The 17,924-nt window shown below is 46.8% G+C and overlaps 1 protein-coding gene across 1 annotated transcript in view; it reads right to left on the reverse strand.

Annotated features, from left to right (window-relative positions):
- Window positions 1–17,924, reverse strand: part of BEND3 (BEN domain containing 3) — a 35,751-nt gene that overhangs the window by 12,930 nt on the left and 4,897 nt on the right. The window contains exons 2-3 of the mRNA XM_021090612.2: window positions 6,567–6,614; window positions 5,573–5,787 (exon numbers count right to left, since the gene is read on the reverse strand). Of these exons, the coding sequence (XP_020946271.1) occupies window positions 5,573–5,787; window positions 6,567–6,603 (252 nt within the window). The 5' untranslated portion in view covers window positions 6,604–6,614. The remainder of the gene's footprint in view (window positions 1–5,572; window positions 5,788–6,566; window positions 6,615–17,924) is intronic.

A 17,924-nucleotide genomic window follows, 5' to 3' on the forward strand; every position in this document is an offset into this window, starting at 1 on the left:
TAGAATTGCTGTAGAAATGACTGCAAACCTCCAACTGGTTCCACAGCGACAGACACTTAGGTGTTTGGGACCCTTGTGCTGAGTGAATAAGATGGCATTTCCATTCTCATTCCATTGGAAGATAAACTACAAGGACACTTTGGGATCAAAAACAAACAAAAGAAACAAAGAACCCCAGGAGAACAAAGCTAACTTCTGCCTGGCATAGGGCTCTGGACTATCCCCCCCCAACCACTTCCATGAACAAAAAGATGGCTAGCAATAAAAATGCTGGCTACTCACCTCCCACATCTGCTGTATTTGGCTATGAAGCCTTTCCCAGTGGAGGCGCCAGTAACTCTTTATACACCCTTTTGTAAAATTTTTGAGGGCGGTTTTATTTTTCCTCTAAACGTTGTACCCAGTGTCATGGATAAACAAGAGGGCAGCACCGAAAGGAGTTTGAACGTGACGTACCTTTAGCATCAGGGCTACCACTCAAATCCTCCCCTCTTGGCTCCAATCCCCTTTCTGTGGGCTTGAAGGAGAAGATGGAAGGTGATCAGAGTTGAGGGCACTCAGGCCAGGGTGTCAGATGGCAATTCCATGCCATTGTCCTTCTGAGCCATGTGGAGGGAAGCAGCTGAATACTGACGAGAAGGGTGCGAGTTGGAGACGGGGGTTAGGGAGCAGTAAGTAAACATTTCTGGAGGCTGACATGGGGCAGGCCCTGTGCTGGGCTCCCTCCAAGGGTTGTCTCAAGGATCCACACAAGAAACCACTTGAGGGAGCAGTGTCACCCTACCATGGAGGGACCAAAGTCTGAGAAGCCACTAACTGGCCAAAGGCCCATGGTGAACTCCCCCTGATCTGGCCCAGACTCTACTCCTTCTGGAACTGACCATTCCCTATGGGCTGGACCAGAGAAGGTGTGGCTCACCTCCTGCCTGGGGAGCAGGGAGCCCTAGCCTAGTGTTCCCAGTCACTGCGGACACCTCACACCAGGAACAAGCTCACATTGGCATCTGGGCACTTGATTTTAACTTGTATGTCTGAGTTGGCTCTTCTGTCTGGGGGAGATATTAATTCTCTCATCACTGTTACACAGATAAAATGAAATAAGAAAAGGAGTGGAGCTATTTGTCAAGTGGGTAGTCAAGAGCTGTTAATGCACTTGCTTTTCACTTTTTTGGGTTATTGCTTGTTTCAGCCTCTGGGTCCTCTGTCTCACTCTGTGATGAAACTGAAGACAGTCCTGTATAGGACTTCCTTGTAGCACAGTGCGTTAAAGATGCAGCGTTTTCACTGCATTGGCTCCTGTTGCTGCGGTGGTATGGGTTCCATCCTTGCCCCAGGAACTTCCACATGGCGTTGACACGGCCAAAAAAACAAAACAAAACCAAACCCAAAAAGATAGTTGTGTATAGTCCCTGCTTCTGCTCTCTCACCTCTGCCTCCTGCTCTCTCACCTCCGCCTCCCCCCTCCCACCTGTGCCTCCCATGATGGCATCTATAAGATGAATCAGAGAAACCTCAGGGGGAGAATGATCAAGGATAGCTACTCTAGAAGCTCCCATCGTGGCTCAGTGGTTATCGAACCCGACTAGCATCCATGAGGATGCGGGTTCGATCCCTGGCCAGATCATGGATCTGGCTTTGCCGTGAGCTGTGGTGTAGGTTGCAGGTGCAGCTCAGATCCTGCACTGCTGTGGCTGTGGTGTAGGCTGGCAGCTACAGTTCCAACTGGACCCCTAGACTGGGAACTTCCATGTGCCTCGGGGGCAGCCCTAAAAGACAAAAAAGACCAAAAAACCCCCCAAAACCAGGATAACTTCTCTGAATTAGGACTAGTACTACTGTGGAGAAGTCAACATGTGCTATGATTTCACAAAACCAACGGATTGTTTCTAAAGTCCTCAGGGTTCCCAGGACATCGATTTACTGACACATCAACTTATTAACACAAACTTTTTTGCGGGGGGCATCCTCGCAGCATATGGAAGCTCCAGGGCCAGGGATCAAATCCAAGTAGTATCTGCAACCTGCGCCACAGTTGAGCTGTCACAAAGCTGGATCCTTAATCCACTGCACCACAGCGGGAACTCCAACTTACACAAACTTTTAAAAGGAAACACTGCCTTACCTTCATGTGACACCTTTCTACAAGGAGCTCAAGAATTTCAAAGGGTGTGTACATGCATAGATTCCTTTTACAGAACAGAAGGGGAGCAGGGCTATCAACCTCACTTTATCTATACTAAGGGAAATGAAGAAAGCTAATAACATACCCCAAATAAATGCTAGGACTTCACATGTCTTTTCCACTCCAAAATCTAGAGTGGAACTCTTTCTAGAACTGCCTGCTGTAGCCAATCCATTGAAAAGTAAACATAGGTGACCAATTAGAATATGAGAATTGGACAAGTCATATTAGAAATATTCAAATATATATTTGTTCCCTTTTCCCCAAACATGTCAGGATCCTAGAGGATACCTGAAGTTCTGGCCAGACAAAGGGTGTGCCTCATCAGATCCAGAAGAGCCCCTGCAACCTTCGCACCATTCCTGTGATGCTCACAGAGATTCCTCCATCAGGACCCCAAAGGAGCTCTAGCCGGTGCAGGACCTTTCCCGACTTGCTTCACGTGCTGAAGGATTCAACTAAAATACAAATCCTAAGAACCTTCTCCTTCCTCTTCTGCCCCCAGGATAGGAAGATGCTCTCTTCTCTATGAGGCCATGACAACAAAAACATAGTGGATGAAAGGATGAAGAGTGGCCACCATTTGTACATCACCCAGCCTAACCACAAAGGCCACAAACCAGCCTACACATGGTCAGAATGCCTTCTAGATACAAGAGCTTGCTGTTCCTTGCTGTAGTGAATGGTTTATAAAAACGGCCACCATGCCCACCCTACCTTGTGTGGAAGCCTCTTTGCAATGTGACTTTCTTGTGTCCACCATCAGGAGGGGGCATCTATTTTCCACCCCTTGATCTAGGTTTGGCCACATGACTTGATTTGACTAGTGGGTCAGGAGCAAACATGACCCAAGCAGAGGTGTGAAAAGTGTTTGCTCCCCAGAGCTTGCCCTCCTTGCTCCTGGGAAGGCTTCCAGGCAAGTGAGCAAGCCTGCGTTAGCCTCTTCCTTATAGGGGGAGAGAAGGTATATAAAGGGAAGCTGGAGTCATGTCAGCCCAGGTGAGGCCAGGATGGGAGTGGGGTCTTCCCCGACCACCTGGCCTCAGCCACATCAGGCCAAACCAGAGGACCCACCAGCTGATTCATGGAACTGTGAACAAATCAAATAGTGGCTGTTTTGGTTTTGCTTTTTTTTTTTTTTTTTTTTTTTTTTTTTATGGCCTCACCTTCAGCACGTGGGGCTTCCTGGGCTAGGGATCAAATTAGAGCTGCAGCTGCCAACCTACACCACAGCCACAGCAACATGGGATCCAAGCCGCCTCTGTGACCTACACCAGAGCTCGCAGCAACACCAGATCCTTAACCCACTGAGCAGGGCCAGGGATAGAACTCGCATCCTCATGGTTACTAGTTGGGTTCGTTACCGCTAAACCACAATGCGAACTCCCTATATTCCATCTCTTGAACTCAGATTTTTACTTGCAAAGAAAATGTGAAAGAGTTTACAGAACAGACCACAAGTAGAAATGTAATGTCCACAGAAGATGTTTTCAGGGACATAACATAGTGCTTCTCAAACTTCTCAGTACTTTCAGGCTCAAGGGGTCTAACCCATAGGATCAACCAAAAAGTCCATCAAGTGATGAATGATAAACAAAATGTGCTATATTCATACCATGAAATATTGAACAGCCATAGAAAGGAATGAAGAACTGATGCATATTAAGCACGGATGAGCACTGAGAACATTTTGCTCAGTGAGAGACACAAAGGGTCACATATTCTATGACTCCATTGATATGAAATATCCAGAATAGGCAAACCCATAGAGACAGAAAGCAGATGAATGGTTGCCAGGAGCTAGAGGAGGGGGGAGCAACTTGCTTAATTGGGTACAGGATTTCTTTGTGGGGTGATGAAAACGTTCTAAAAGTTATGGTAGTAATGGTTGCACAATCCTGTGACTTATACTAAAAACCCCTGACTTGTACAATTTAAACTGGTGAATTATATAGTATGTGAATTATATTATGATAGAGCCGTTTGGAAAAAAATCCCGAATAAATGAATGAATGAACGAACCCCTCAATGTTCTTTTTTTTTTTTTTTTTTGTCTTTTTGCTATTTCTTTGGGCCGCTCCCGCAGCATATGGAGGTTCCCAGGCTAAGGGTCGAATCGGAGCTGTAGCCACCAGCCTACGCCAGAGCCACAGCAATGCGGGATCCAAGCCGAGTCTGCGACCTACACCACAGCTCACGGCAACGCCGGATCCTTAACCCACTGAGCAAGGGCAGGGACCGAACTTGCAACCTCATGGTTCCTAGTCGGATTCGTTAACCACTGCACCACGATGGGAACTCCCCTTGTGAAAATCTTTATCTTATCATTTCGACAATTGAGAAAAAGGACAGCTTTTACTTAATGAAGACTCACTAAATCTCTAAAATCCATCAATACCCAATTTATTTCGATCTGGATCTGCCATAGCATCTAACAGAGGAGAATTAAAATAAACCCAGTAACAACCCAGAGTGTCCCAGGCTGACACCCCCAGGGGTACTGACTAATGATAACCAGCTCTGAAACACGGGCTCTTTGGGACACACATGCAGAAGCTGAAATGCCCATCTGGGTTCCCAAAGAGCGTGTGCGTCTGTGTGTGTGTGTGTGTGTGTGTGTATCCATGAGTGAGAGAGGGAGAAAGAGAGAGAGAGAAATGGTGGGAAAGTGGCTTGGTTGGAGAGCCTGGGAACATGAGTTTAAGGTGTGATCTGCTTGTCTGCAGGTGGGCTCTGTGGACCAGGCACCCCCACCAGACATCTCATCTTCCTAACTCCTCTCTCCTTACTCTTAACTCTTTAACTTCTGTGTACCTGTCTTATCTCCCATTTGGACCACAGGCTACTAGAGGAAACCACCGGGTCCAGTTCCAGAATTCAGCAAAGTTCACTACAACCAGCAGGGGATTAAGAAATAAAGCAAATTCATACAACTGATAAGTTAGAGGGAAGAGGCATGTTATAAAAACACTTTCTTCCTCCTTAGAAAAAATTCACTTAACGAGCTCCCCTAATAGACACGAAAGATGGATTTAGGAAAAGACCTGCTAAGCCTCGCCTTCTCTAGGAATCTACTTAAGGTGTACACTCTGTGAAATGCTGTAGGCTTTCCTTAACAGTCCTTGCTGTCAACAAGCTCCTGCTTTGCCTGTAGAGAAAGCAAAACAAAGAACTCAAAAGCAGCCGAATGGTGAAGACTCCCCTAACCCTAATAGAGAATTCAGACACAGACAAGACTTCCAGTTGAAGACACCTTCTAGAAACTTAAGCCAAAGCTGGGAGAGCTGCAATGAAAGCTTCTCGTGCCCAAAGCATTAGCAGCTGCCCGCGTCGTCCCAGTAGAGAGATCCGGTATCTCATCAGAGGGCTGGAGCCTGAGCAAACCCTCACCTCGGGAATCAGCCGCCGCCGCTTCACGCTCGGAACCGGGTCGGGCGGGCCGTCGCCGCCGCCACTGCCGCTGGGCTGCTTCCTCTTGCTAGAGTCCTGGAGGGCAGTGAAGACGCCGTCCAGAGGGTGCTTCTCGGAGGACCTGGAATTCACCGAGCAGTCCAGGGCAGCATCTTCGGCTTCTGTCTCCACTTTCACAGTGTTATTTTTCAGAACTGTGGCAGAGAGGAAAGAGGGCTCATCAGCGCCGAGATGAGCAGGGTCTCCAGCGGCAGGCTGTATGCAGGCCGCCCTCTGATACAATCACTCAGCAAACAATGTCTGAGTAACCATCACAAACTGCCTTTCCAACCAAGCAATTTGTATCTGGGCACACTAGTGCTATACAATGAAATCATACTCCAAGATCGTTTTGTTCAAAACAGGTTTTAAAGCCTTTTCCTTGGGGGGGGTGGGGGGGGGACATGGAAGAAGAGAAGCAAACACTATTCTTTTAAATGATGCTTTTAAAAAATTCCCTGGGGGTCTAGTGGCTAGGATGCGGGCTCTCACTGCTGCTGCCCTGGGTCCACTCAACCCCTGGTCTGGGAACTGAGATCCCACATCAAGCCAGCTGCATGCTGTGGCCAATAAATAAGTAAATAAATAAATATTAAATAAAAAATAAATTAAAAGTAACTCTAGGAGTTCCTTCATGGCTCAGCAGGTTAAGGATCCAGCATTGTTACTGCTATGGCTCTGGTTATAGCTGTACAGAGGGTTAGAGCCTGGCTGGGGAACTTCAGCATGCTGGCCAAAAAAAAGAAAGAAAAGAAAGAAAGAAACTCTGTAAAGATACACAAAATAAAATCGGTGTGTGGTGGGGGATGGGACTCAGGAGTGAGAGGAGACTTTTCCTTGACTTTCCATCATACATCTTTTAATATTTTGAACGATGGGACTGTATAGCCTAATAAAAGTATTAAGTTAAAATATTTTTAAAGGGTTTTTTTACCTTCTTCTACATCTTCACTGAATTCAGTTGCGTTCATCTTCTATTCCACTAAATGAAAAGACAAAGACAAAGTCTTGATTTATTGTTTATTTGTAAATTTACCTACCCATGAGAAAAACCCTTGCCCTCCCAACCCTGGCTCTGGGTAAGAGAAGGTTAAACCGATATGGCTCTGCGACATCAAGGAAAACTGCATCCTCTTGTTCGCAGTTGCTCAGATGCGGCCAGGCCTCCTGTATGCCTGCTGGGAGGGCTTTTCCAAGACTATGAGGGCAGAATGCATCCTAAAACATCAACTGAGAGCCACTTCCCAAAAAAGCAAACATATTGGAAAAAATCAAGTCTTATGAAAGACCCCAGTTTGGATGATCTGTTACTCCCTGTCGTGTAAATTCTAGCCATAAAATGAAAAGGCTGACTAAGGGTGGAGCCTGTGGACCCCATGATCTAAGCTGAGGTCTTAGGACTCCAGGTGGTCCAAAAAAGACCTGTGCTGTCTATGACACACACTAGTAGCCACTAGTCACATGTGGCTCCCATGGACTCCGAATGGAGATGTGCTGTAAGATACATGCTGAATTTCAAAGACTCAGCACAGCATCAAGAATGTAAAAATCTCATTAGTAAATTTTTATATTGACTATGTGTTAAAATGATAATACTTCAGATTTACTGGGCTAAACTAAATACTTTATTAAAATTAATTTCACTTCTTAATGTGGCTGCTAGAAAACTTTAATCTACATATGTGGCATATTTTTATTAGATGGTGCTGGTCTAGCCCTTTCTTCAGCAACAATGAGGAGAAAGAGGCACTGTGGGTTCCCAGATCTCCTGAGCGCTACACGATCTGGTCCAAACCACCCTTCTTATTGATGAGGGAATGAGGCAGGAGAGGTGGCCTGTATCAGCTGCAAGGTCTGGGGCAGAGCAGCCCCTCACTCTCACTGCCCCAGTGAAATGGAACAGACACTGTGATTAAAAGCACCGCTACAACTTTGAGATTCCCCTAATTACATAACAGTGTGTCCATAAATAGGATAAAGTATAAAAGAGGTCCTTACTTTGGAAAAGACTAGAGCGTTTATTATTTACATTGAGGAGATGCGGTTCCCACAAAGGTAAAGCTGCTTGCAAATTACTGAGTGCCCATTCTGGTTAAGGGTCAGAGGGAAGCAGGCTAAGGAGTAGCTTTAGGAAATTTCTATAAGGAAGAGAAACGTCATCTACAAAGTTCAATAAACTATTCACCCAGCAGCCGTGGAATGGTATGTGGTCCTGCTTCAGATGGACAGATTTGGGGAGGGCAGGAGAGTATGTCTAGGTAATCTGAGCACATGATAATAACTGCAAAAACCACTAATATAGCAACAATAATATAGTGCCATGATGTATGGCAGGCACTATTCTCAGTTATCACAATAACTTCATGATAGGCACAATTCTTTTCATCCCCGTATTACTAACTTTCCAAGGAAATTTAAGATTTATGTGAAATTGAAATTACAATAAAATGAATCCCTACTTACCAAACTATCTCTTATTTGAAAACCATCCCATGCAGGTGAGATGGAGGGCGAATAAATAGTAAATTCAAGAATCCGAGAACTATTTTACCAATGGTGAATTTTAGCAAAGACAATTTCCACTGTATTCCAAGGAAATAATCCTCATGTTTAGGTGTCTCTGAGGGGAGGGCGGCACGGGCACGTAGGTGGGCATGAGAACTCTTGTCAGGCAGAAAGTCTGGCCCATGCTGGGCAGAAACTCAGGCCTGATTCCCAGGCCAGCCAAGGGGCCTCTCAAGGAAATGATCTGAGCCTCCAACCCTGTGAGGGCCGGAGCTGCGCCCGCCCTGGGAGACCCTGCCTCCCCTGCACATAACCCATCCCCAACAGGGAGGCTCAGGAGGAATGAGCACTGAGTTGCTGGAGAAGGTATAGGGTACAAAACAAACTACATTCTGGAGAGAAGTGGTGGGAAAGGTAGGAGACAGCGGATGGTTTATTTGGGGAGAAAGGGGATCCACAAAGACTCTGGCTGAACAGAAAGCATGAAAAGGATGAGCGAATGCTACAAGAAAAGCCAGGAGTAGGTGAAGAAACAACCCGCGAGAAAAGCATGCACATGGCCGTCTAACACTCCATTTCCGTTTCCGGAAGCGGCGCGGGACCAGGGCGCAGGCGAGGGGCAGGTGAGCCGAAGCCTAAGTGCTGAACCACCACCATGTGACACTAACGTGGGCAATTTAGCACCTGAATTCTGATCTTCCCCTGACTCTCGCGTCAGAAAATGATGAAGGAGGGGTACACCCCTGAGCCACCTGCGGGTGGGAAGAGAGGCCAGAGAAGGCTGAGCAAGCTCACGGGAAGAGGTGAGAAGTGGGGGTGGCGACGGCGGCAGCTTCGTGGACGTTCAGGACACCACAGTGCATCTCCTTTGGAAGACATTTCCAATTTCATTTATAGGCCAGTTGACAGATGGTAGCTTAGCAGAGAAGTAACCTGGAATGCAGTGTGGTGGGCCCCTTCCCTCCTAGCCAGCAAAGAAGCCACAGCTCCTTGGGAAGCCGGGGAATTTCCCATTTGCAAGTCTGGAAAACCAAGTGCATCTGGCTCAAGTGGTGGGGAGTGAGATGAGAATTCTCATTAATATCCACAGCCTGAGAACTTGGGGCCTGGCGCTGCCTGGCCATTTGGTGTGCACCTCCATCTCACCCTAAACTATTTCAATCCCAATTTTGCCGGTAGAAAATATTGGGGGCGTAGTAAATACTTACAATTTTTATTTGTGAACTAGACCGCGATGAGGCTGGAAAAATTATTTTTATATCACTTTGATTACAGAAGTAAAATATTTGAACATTGGACAGGGGAGGAAGGGAACTGGGGACCGGTACTTGCCCAGTGTCACATAGCTAGTAGAGGGCAGAACTAGGATTTAAATCAAGTCTGTGTGTATCTCTTAGCCGCTGGGAGAGGGAATAGCAGAATCCTCATTCTTCTGATGAACACACAGGCCAGTTTCCAGCCTTGGATCTCTCAGTCCAACAGCAGCTGGAAATCGCCTTTCTTCTCCATGTCACTACCAGAAAAACCAGTCTGCTCTGTGCTTATACAGACTCCACGTCACAGTACAGACGTCCCTACAGAAGGATGGGATGTGTGGGTCACTTCCCAGCATCCCGAGCTGACACGGAGGCAGCACATCACCGTCCTGACTGGGTAGAAAGGGGATGGGTATCACACGCTGCTACCTCCATTTCCCGGTCATCTGCCCAGATGAAGGTCACAAGGTTGCTCATCCTGGGCGGACACTCAACACCAGGATGCCAAGCATGCCGCAGAAATTCCTTTGGCTTACACAACTATACGTTCCAGAGGAGCTACCAACTACCTCAGCACCCTCCCACCGGGCTGCTAGGATTACGATCTCCTTTGCCTGCAGGACCTGACAGAATTTCTCATTTTAACATTCTCTCCTCAAAACCGTCTTATTCCTCTCACCACGAATCTCAGATTGTGAGACAGTTCAACTAAGCATCCACGTGTCCCTGAAAATCAGCTTTTCCCCAAGGGGTGCCTGTTCTATGTTCCTGAGAAACCCACGCCCAGGGGGAGATTTAAAGGAGTGAAGGGGGCGTGTGTCAAGAAGACCCCTGTAGCTTGCTGCTGCCTCTAGTTAAACAGCCCGGGTTCTAAGACACAGGTGACCTATGGGAGAGTAACTCTCAAACAGGACCAATCTCCTATTTCACTTAATCCAATAAGTGAAAATGAAAGGTTTTGTTTGTTTTTCAACCAAATAGCTTAGGAAGCCTGAGGCAAAGTGATGGTCATTGGTAAACATTTAAATGTTGCAGACTATATATAATTTTATCATTATACCTAATAGTCTCTATCTTCAAAGGGAGAGATGGACAATGTTCAATTTTCCATGCAAGGCACATGGGTTGGGGGAAAATCAGGTCATCAGAAAGCCTTCAGTTTACCAAAAACACAAAAGAAAGGGTAATCCCAAATGTTCAAGAAACAAAATGCTTTAGACATTCAAGTATCAAAGTACAAAGGATAAACTGCTTAAATTGGCTACATAAACATAGTAGCTGGCAGGTATAACCTCTGTGCCTCATCCTGAAAAACAGCTGAATCTGCCTCCAAATATCAGGACTCACCTGGCTTGGGGCAGGAGGCAAGAGGCAGGCAGAGGAGTGGGAACCAGTCACTGGTACGTGGAAAGAACCAATTCTAACGGATGCCACAAAGAAATGGAAAAGCTGGAAGGATTGACAATTATAGGTCAACTCATAGAGGTTGTTTTGTTTTGTTTTGTTTTTGACGGCACCCTCTGCATGTGGAAGTTCCTAGGTCAGGGACTGAACCCGTGGCACAGAGTAGTGACAATGCCAGATCCTTAACCTGCTGCACCACAAGGGAACTCCATAGAATTCATTTAAGGGAAGATGCTTAAAGTCTTTTTTCTTCTCTTTTCTTCGGACTATATATACATGTGCCTGAAACAAAATCTGAAAGGTATAAAAGGCATTTAGTTAAAAAGTCCCCTGTCCTGCAGGCACTGGGCTACCCAACCAGGTCAATGCTCCTGAGGACTCTTTCAGACACTTTCTGCCAGATGTGACATGTATACAGTGCAGTGTGGCAGGCAGCTGGCTCGGACTGGCCTGCACAGACTGTGTGTCTCTCCCCAACTCCCTGACCAGTGAGGTCAAGCTGGCAGCTTGAAATTGGCCATGGTGGGAATTGACACTATGGAAATCGACACTTTTTTTCTTTCTGGAGAGCATTTACCACTACACCCAAGGCCCTTTCAGGGGGTCTAGAAGATCAAACTATTTTCATAATAACACTGAGATGTTGCTGCCTCCTTCCTGTCACAGACGTGGAGGAGCCTTTTCCAAAGGCTACATGATACATTATTTTGCAAAAAATTGAATACAGAAGCAGATAATGAAAATTCGGCTCTCTTCCATTAAGTCAGATATGAAAGAGATTTGCAAAAATGTAAACAATAGCATTCTTTTCACTTAGTTTCTTTGGAAAAATAATTATTTTCATAAAAAATGTTATTGACATTAATTTATAATGGATTTATTGTGGGTTTGGGTTTTGTTTTTTTGTTTTTTTGTTTGTTTTTTTTTTGGCCATGCCCATAGCACGCGTAAGTTTCCGGGCCAGGGCTCGAGCCCTCACTATAGCAGTCACCCAAGTAGATAGAGTAACAATGCTGGACCTTCAACCTGCGTCACAAGAGAACTCCCAATTTTGGTTATTTTTTAAATGAATTAGTAGATAAATATTTAAACTTTTTCCTTCTGTTTTAGTTTCTACCACAGTAAATATTGACAGTAAAAAAAAAAAAAAAAAAAAAAAAAAAGTTCTTTGTGGAAGTTCCCGTTATGGTGCATGGGAAACAAATCCGACTAGTAACCATAAGGTTGTGGGTTTGATCCCTGGCCTCGCTCAGTGGGTTAAGTATCTGAGTCCTTCCAGATACTTTCTGCCAGATGTGACATGTATACAGCTTGGTGTTGCCCTGAGCTGTGGTGTAGCTCGCAGACATGGCTCGGATCCAGTGTCACTGTGACTGTGGTGTAGGCCAGCAGCTACAGCTCTGATTGGACCCCTAACCTGGGAACCTCCATATGCCACCAGTGTGGCCCTAAAAAGCGAAAAAAAAAAAAAAAGTTCTTTGGGGTCCTCAGTAACTTTTAAGGGTATAAAGAGCCCTTGAGAGTACATTAATGTATCACGGGAATTTCTGTATCACTTATTTAGTTTGAGTTCCCCCAGAAGCAGGTTTTGAGACAAGGATTTAGAGTAGTTTCTTTGGGAGGGGACAGACAAGGGCTGAAAACCAGTAAGAGTCCCTAAGGCCAGCACTGAGGGTGCTGACAGAGGTGTCCAACAGGGGTTTGTGGGAGCTCCCCAGGCAATCCCTGAAGGCAGCAGCCTGCAGTGCCGCTACCTCCCAGCTCCCTGTACTGCCCTGTGCTTTTGCACACTAACAGCCTACCTGTGGAAGATGCTGTGCTAAGAACTCTACTAAGTGCACTTAACCTAACGATCGATCAATCGTAGGAGGTGGAAACTCTTCTTAGTCTCAGTTTACAAGTGAGGCAGAGCTTTAGAGCCAGTTGGGACCTCGGAGATCATTTCATTTTTCAGGTGTGAGACCCGAGGCTCGGGGGTTAGGAACCTGCTCCAAATCATCCCGTGGGGAGTGGCCCTGGCCTCCCTGACCTGTGCCTTGGTGGCTATGCTCCCCACCGTGTGACAGGCAGCTGGTGGTGCTGGTGGGGTGACTCTCCTCTGCACAGGGGGGATTAACCGACAGTCCAGCTTCTTTATAGGGATGGAAACCAACCCAGGGCAGAGGTGGGAGGACCTGGAGGATAAAGACGAAACCCTGGGAACTTGGGTTGGAGGGGAGGGTGGGTAAACATCAGAAGCTAACAGCAACAGGAAGGAAAGAGCAGTCAGAACCTCAAGGTTAGACGATATTACATTAAGGTTTCTATAACAACTGTAACTCACATCGAATAAACATCCCAGGCTGCGAGCTGCAGCTGTGGAGAAGACGACTATTTCGTGATCTGGATAGAAACCATTTTAACCTCTGACATGGACCAACAAGATTTATTTTCCTTTAGAAGAAATAACATTAAAGCAAATTCCAGAGGGAAATTATTATATACATATTTTTGGTCATCTTTTGTCTTTTTAGGGCCAAACCTGCGGCATATGGAGGTCCCCAGACTAGATGTCGAATCGGAGCTATAGCTGCCAGCCTACACCACAGCCACAGCAACACCAGATCCGAGCCACGTCTGCAACCTACACCACAGCTCATGGCAACGCCGGATCCTTAACCCACTGAGCAAGTGCAGGGACCAAACCCGCAACCTCATGGTTCCTACTCGGATTCATTTCTGATGCGCCACAACGGAAACTCCAAGAAAGATTTTGCTTCGGAAATAACCCTGTCGATGTTTTAAAAGGGCATAGCGTGATCTTCCTCATCACTTTCAGCTTCTAAAGACCTATAACCAAATCTTTCCGTCATTTACAGAGCCCCAAGCACTTTAAAATTACAACACGAAATGAGCCAAGACCAGAAGAGCAAAGAACCTGGGCCATGGGGTCTTTTTACTTCGAGTTGATCTCAGGTTAAGCACAGGCAGGAACTCAAGGGTCAGGCTGAGGGTGGAAATCCTGCAGTAGGCCCTCTGCACCCATCAGCTGTTATTAATTACTGATACGTCCACAAAAAGCTGCAGAGAAAATGGAAGGGACAACAAACTCAATGTGACCTGGATGGAGATCACCTTTGATCACAATGGTTATTTCCATGACAGAAAGTCGGGAAGTCAACTTCCACACATTTTCCTCAACACAGGACTTCAAAACCTCTATTGACAGAAAAAGCCGAGCATTAAATTATGCGTAAAGATTCAAAATCAATTGTTCATTACAGGGCCACCCAGTCAATAATAACATACTTCAGACGTCACTGAGGTATCTCAACAATGTAATATAAAAATGCCATAAAGCAGATGAAGAAAATACGTCAAAATGTTAATTACCTCCAGTTAGGAGGATTATGGATGACTTTTTTCTTTATAGTTTCCTCTACTTTCCACATATGCTAGAGGGAGCATGCAATTCTTTAAAAATGAGAAATTTTCAAAAATGAAAAAATAAGCATCTTCGCAATCTTTACTGCCTAGCCAGGTTATACCCACAAAGAACCACAAGCTAAGAATGTAAAAATCAAATCACTGAAGTACTTAAAATACTGACACTCTAAGAAACAATTTAACAACTGACAAACTAGCCCAGACCTTTCATTTCTGCCTCTGAACGTGTAAAAATCTCCTCAGTATTATACGGGGAGGGGAGATCAGTAAGTCTCAGCTCACAAGCCCAGGTGTGAACAAAAAGGTGAAAAGATCAGCTTTGAACACTAAGGAAATGCCATTTCCTGATGGGTGCATTGTAGGCTTCATCAATGTGTTGTCTGATCCTTCGAGGGTTTTTTAAAATAAGCCACATTTCATGGGAGGAAAAAAAACAAAGCCGGAGACCCAGACCAAGTCTTTTGGATCAGGGATCTAAGCTGCATGCTGAAGCCAGTTCACTTAGAGTCTGCTGGGGAAAAGAATTTAGCTGGAGAGTAGCTTTGCAATTCCCGTGGCTGGGCCTGCCGAGTCTCTGCATTCTGGATGACAGGCAGCCCTGTCTCTGGGTTCTGAGCACCCTGGGAGATGCTCTGACCTGCACCCAGAGCCCTCCTTCCCTAAATCCTCAAACTGGACCAAAGTGGGCAAATCAGGGCCTAGCTCCAGGGTGAAAAGGCAGGATGCAGCAGAGGGGAGGGGAGGTCTGGAGAGCTGAGGAGTGGCTGGGCCACAGAAAAAGGAAGGAGGGCTCTGAGGTCACCGGCTAAAGTGCATGATAAGGAGTCACGCGAGAGTCTGACAGGGGAACTGTCCCTGTTAGGAGCTGGATGCCAGACCACGGCCAGGCGAGCAGGGGGCACCTGGCCTGGCCATCCCTTGGCAAAGCCTTCCACCCGCACAGGATGGTGGGTCTCTTCCCTAAGCGCTCCAAGGGTTTCCAGAGCAAAGTGTCCTCTTGTCCCGGCCACAGGGGCTATGAGTGCTGGGGGAGCCTTTGCAGCAAGTTCTTTCAGGAGAGCCTAGCCCCAGGCTCCTGCGAGAGCAGCTTGAGGCTAATCAGAGGCACTGGCGGAGGACTGCGGCTGCCCAAGTCACACAGGACCAGCAGCAGGCCCAGAAATGGGAAGTACTTGGGCTTCCTGAAACCTTGACGTGCAACTCCCGCCAGCTGACTCAGGATTCTGCCCCACGACATCGGAAACATCCTCGGGACTCAGGGCTCACCCTGTGCTGAGGTTCAGTCCCAGGGCCTGGCCCTGCAGCCTGAGCTCAGGCTTCTCTGGGGCAAATCCTCCGGACCTCCACTCCCATTTCCAGGGTAAAGGGAGCCCCAGAATAGGAACGTGACAGGAGCCTGGGACCCTGGGGATAAAGGCTGTGCAGGGAGGCCACCTACAAAAGGCAGAGCTGGGAGAACAGGCCCAGTCCATTTTATTTTATTTTATTTTTGTCTTTTTGCCATTTCTTGGGCCGCTCCCGCGGCATATGGAGGTTCCCAGGCTAGGGGTCTAATTGGAGCTGTAGCCACCAGCCTAGGCCAGAGCCACAGCGACGTGGGATCTGAGCCATGTCTGCAACCTACACCACAGCTCACAGCAAGGCTTAACCCACTGAGCAAGGACAGGGATCGAACCCGCAACCTCATGGTTCCTAGTCGGATTCGTTAACCATTGCACCACGACGGGAACTCCCCAGTCTATTTAAAGATGTTAATAAAACATAGGCAAAGATTTAAACAGTTTAATTAAGACCTAACTAAACCTTACTTCATCCTGCCAAGTCACATGGTCTGACTTCATGAAACCTCCCCAGCACTGGTCTTACTGATTTTTAAAACTTCAACATAGAACAGGAGGACAGCAGCTACCATTCATGTAGCGCTGGCTCCCAGGTCTCAGTGTTTTACATGTTCGCCTGAGCAACCCTCACACGAGCCCTTACTCTGCAAACAGAGAAGCAGGGGGGCCAGCAGGCTATGCCTCGAGGGGAAGAGGAGGTGCTGCAGAGAGCAGAGGCAAGGAAAGAGGCGGTGGGCTTGGGGTGATGGCTTCGTTCCAGCCTTCTGAGAAGAGTTGGGCCTGAAGGTGGCATGACTGCCAGCTTTGCTTCCTCCTTTCCCTGCTGAGCACACCTTTGTAGGCTGTAGGGTGGGCTCAGAGGCAGGAGAAAGTCATCAGGCTGGTGGGCCTTGGGATCACCAAGGCAGGGACCAGTGCAGCTGACCTGAAAGAAAATGGAATTCCCTACTCAACTTTAGGGGCAGACAGATGTGGGTTCTATCAATCCCTGGGCAAGTGGCTTACCAGCCCAAGCCTTGGTGTTTTCTTCAGGTTAAAGGAGCTGCATGACACTGCCTCACCTCCTAAGGGCTTGGTGAAAACTACAAAGGAAAAAGTGCCTGGCACACAGCACTCAGTAAATGTTCTCTATGATAAAGCCTTCTTTAAAAAAAAAAAAAAAATTTAAGGAGTTCCTGTCGTGGCTCAGTGGTTAATGAATCCAACTAGGAACCATGAGGTTGTGGGTTCGATCCCTGGCCTTGCTCAGTGGGTTAAGGATCTGGCGTTGCTGTGGCTGTGGTATAGACTGGCGGCTATAACTCCGATTCGACATCTAGCCTGGGAACCTCCATATGCTGCGGATGCAGCCCCAGAAAAGACCAAAAAAAAAAAGTCTCCTTTAAAAAAAAAAAAAAAAAAAAAGGAGTTCCCGTCGTGGCTCAGCGGTTAATGAACCTGACTAGTATCCATGAGGACAAGGGTTCAATCCCTGGCCTCAATCAGTGGGTTAAGGATCCAACTTTGCCATGAGCTGTGCTGGAGGTTGAAAACTTGGCTCGGATCCTGAGTTGCTATGGCTGTGGTTTAGGCCGGCAACTATAGCTCTGATTCAACCCCTAGACTGGGAACCTCCATATGCCGTGGGTGCCGTCCTAAAAAGCCAAAGGAAAAAAAAAGCATGTTGAAAGTGCATCTTAATGGTGAATCTTTTTTAAAACTGTAAAATTAAATAAAATGGTTCAAAACTTTAACATTTCTTTCAAATGAAAGAATAAAGAAACATTCGGCTGGAAGGGGTGAAATCAAAATGCTCTCCCTAAGGACAGGAAGAATGTTCCCATGCCATCCACTCTGCCCGGGCTCAGTCTCTGGGTCTGTAGGAATGGCTGGGAGCCTCGAGGCTCTCAGAACCCGGCCCTCTTGGCAGTGGCATCCTGCCCATGGGACTTGCAGGACATGTTTGCAATTTGTTTTTATTTTTAGACACATCTGCAAATGCAGTTTGAAAAATACCAGTCCTCACAAAACCAGGGCAATTTTCCCCCAAGTTTTTCTAAAGCTGTAATTGTCGCTGCTTTCCTTATTCAGTCAGAGTACAACCTCATCTTTCAGCATGTATCGAAGGACAACTGCACGGCCCTGTCTGCCTGCAATGTGGCACCTCACCCTTTAGACACTGAATTTCCTGAATGTCACTTTATGTGATGTCTTCCTCAGCTAAGGGCTTCTACGTATTAAGCCCTCCCTGGCCTCAGGAAGGATTGGCTACCTGCTTAAACATCAATGATAGGAGGTGCCAGACTCAGCTTTTAATTTTAACCTTGGCATCCAGAAGCTGGGGTCAAGGAGAAAAGGAGGGCCAGCAGATCCCAGCAGTCA

The sequence above is a fragment of the Sus scrofa genome, chromosome 1 (genome assembly GCF_054392235.1).
Source record: "Sus scrofa isolate SSC_HxYL_T2T_F1_AM1 chromosome 1, Sscrofa_HxYL_maternal_Yorkshire_Landrace_v2.0, whole genome shotgun sequence".
NCBI lineage: Eukaryota > Metazoa > Chordata > Mammalia > Artiodactyla > Suidae > Sus > Sus scrofa.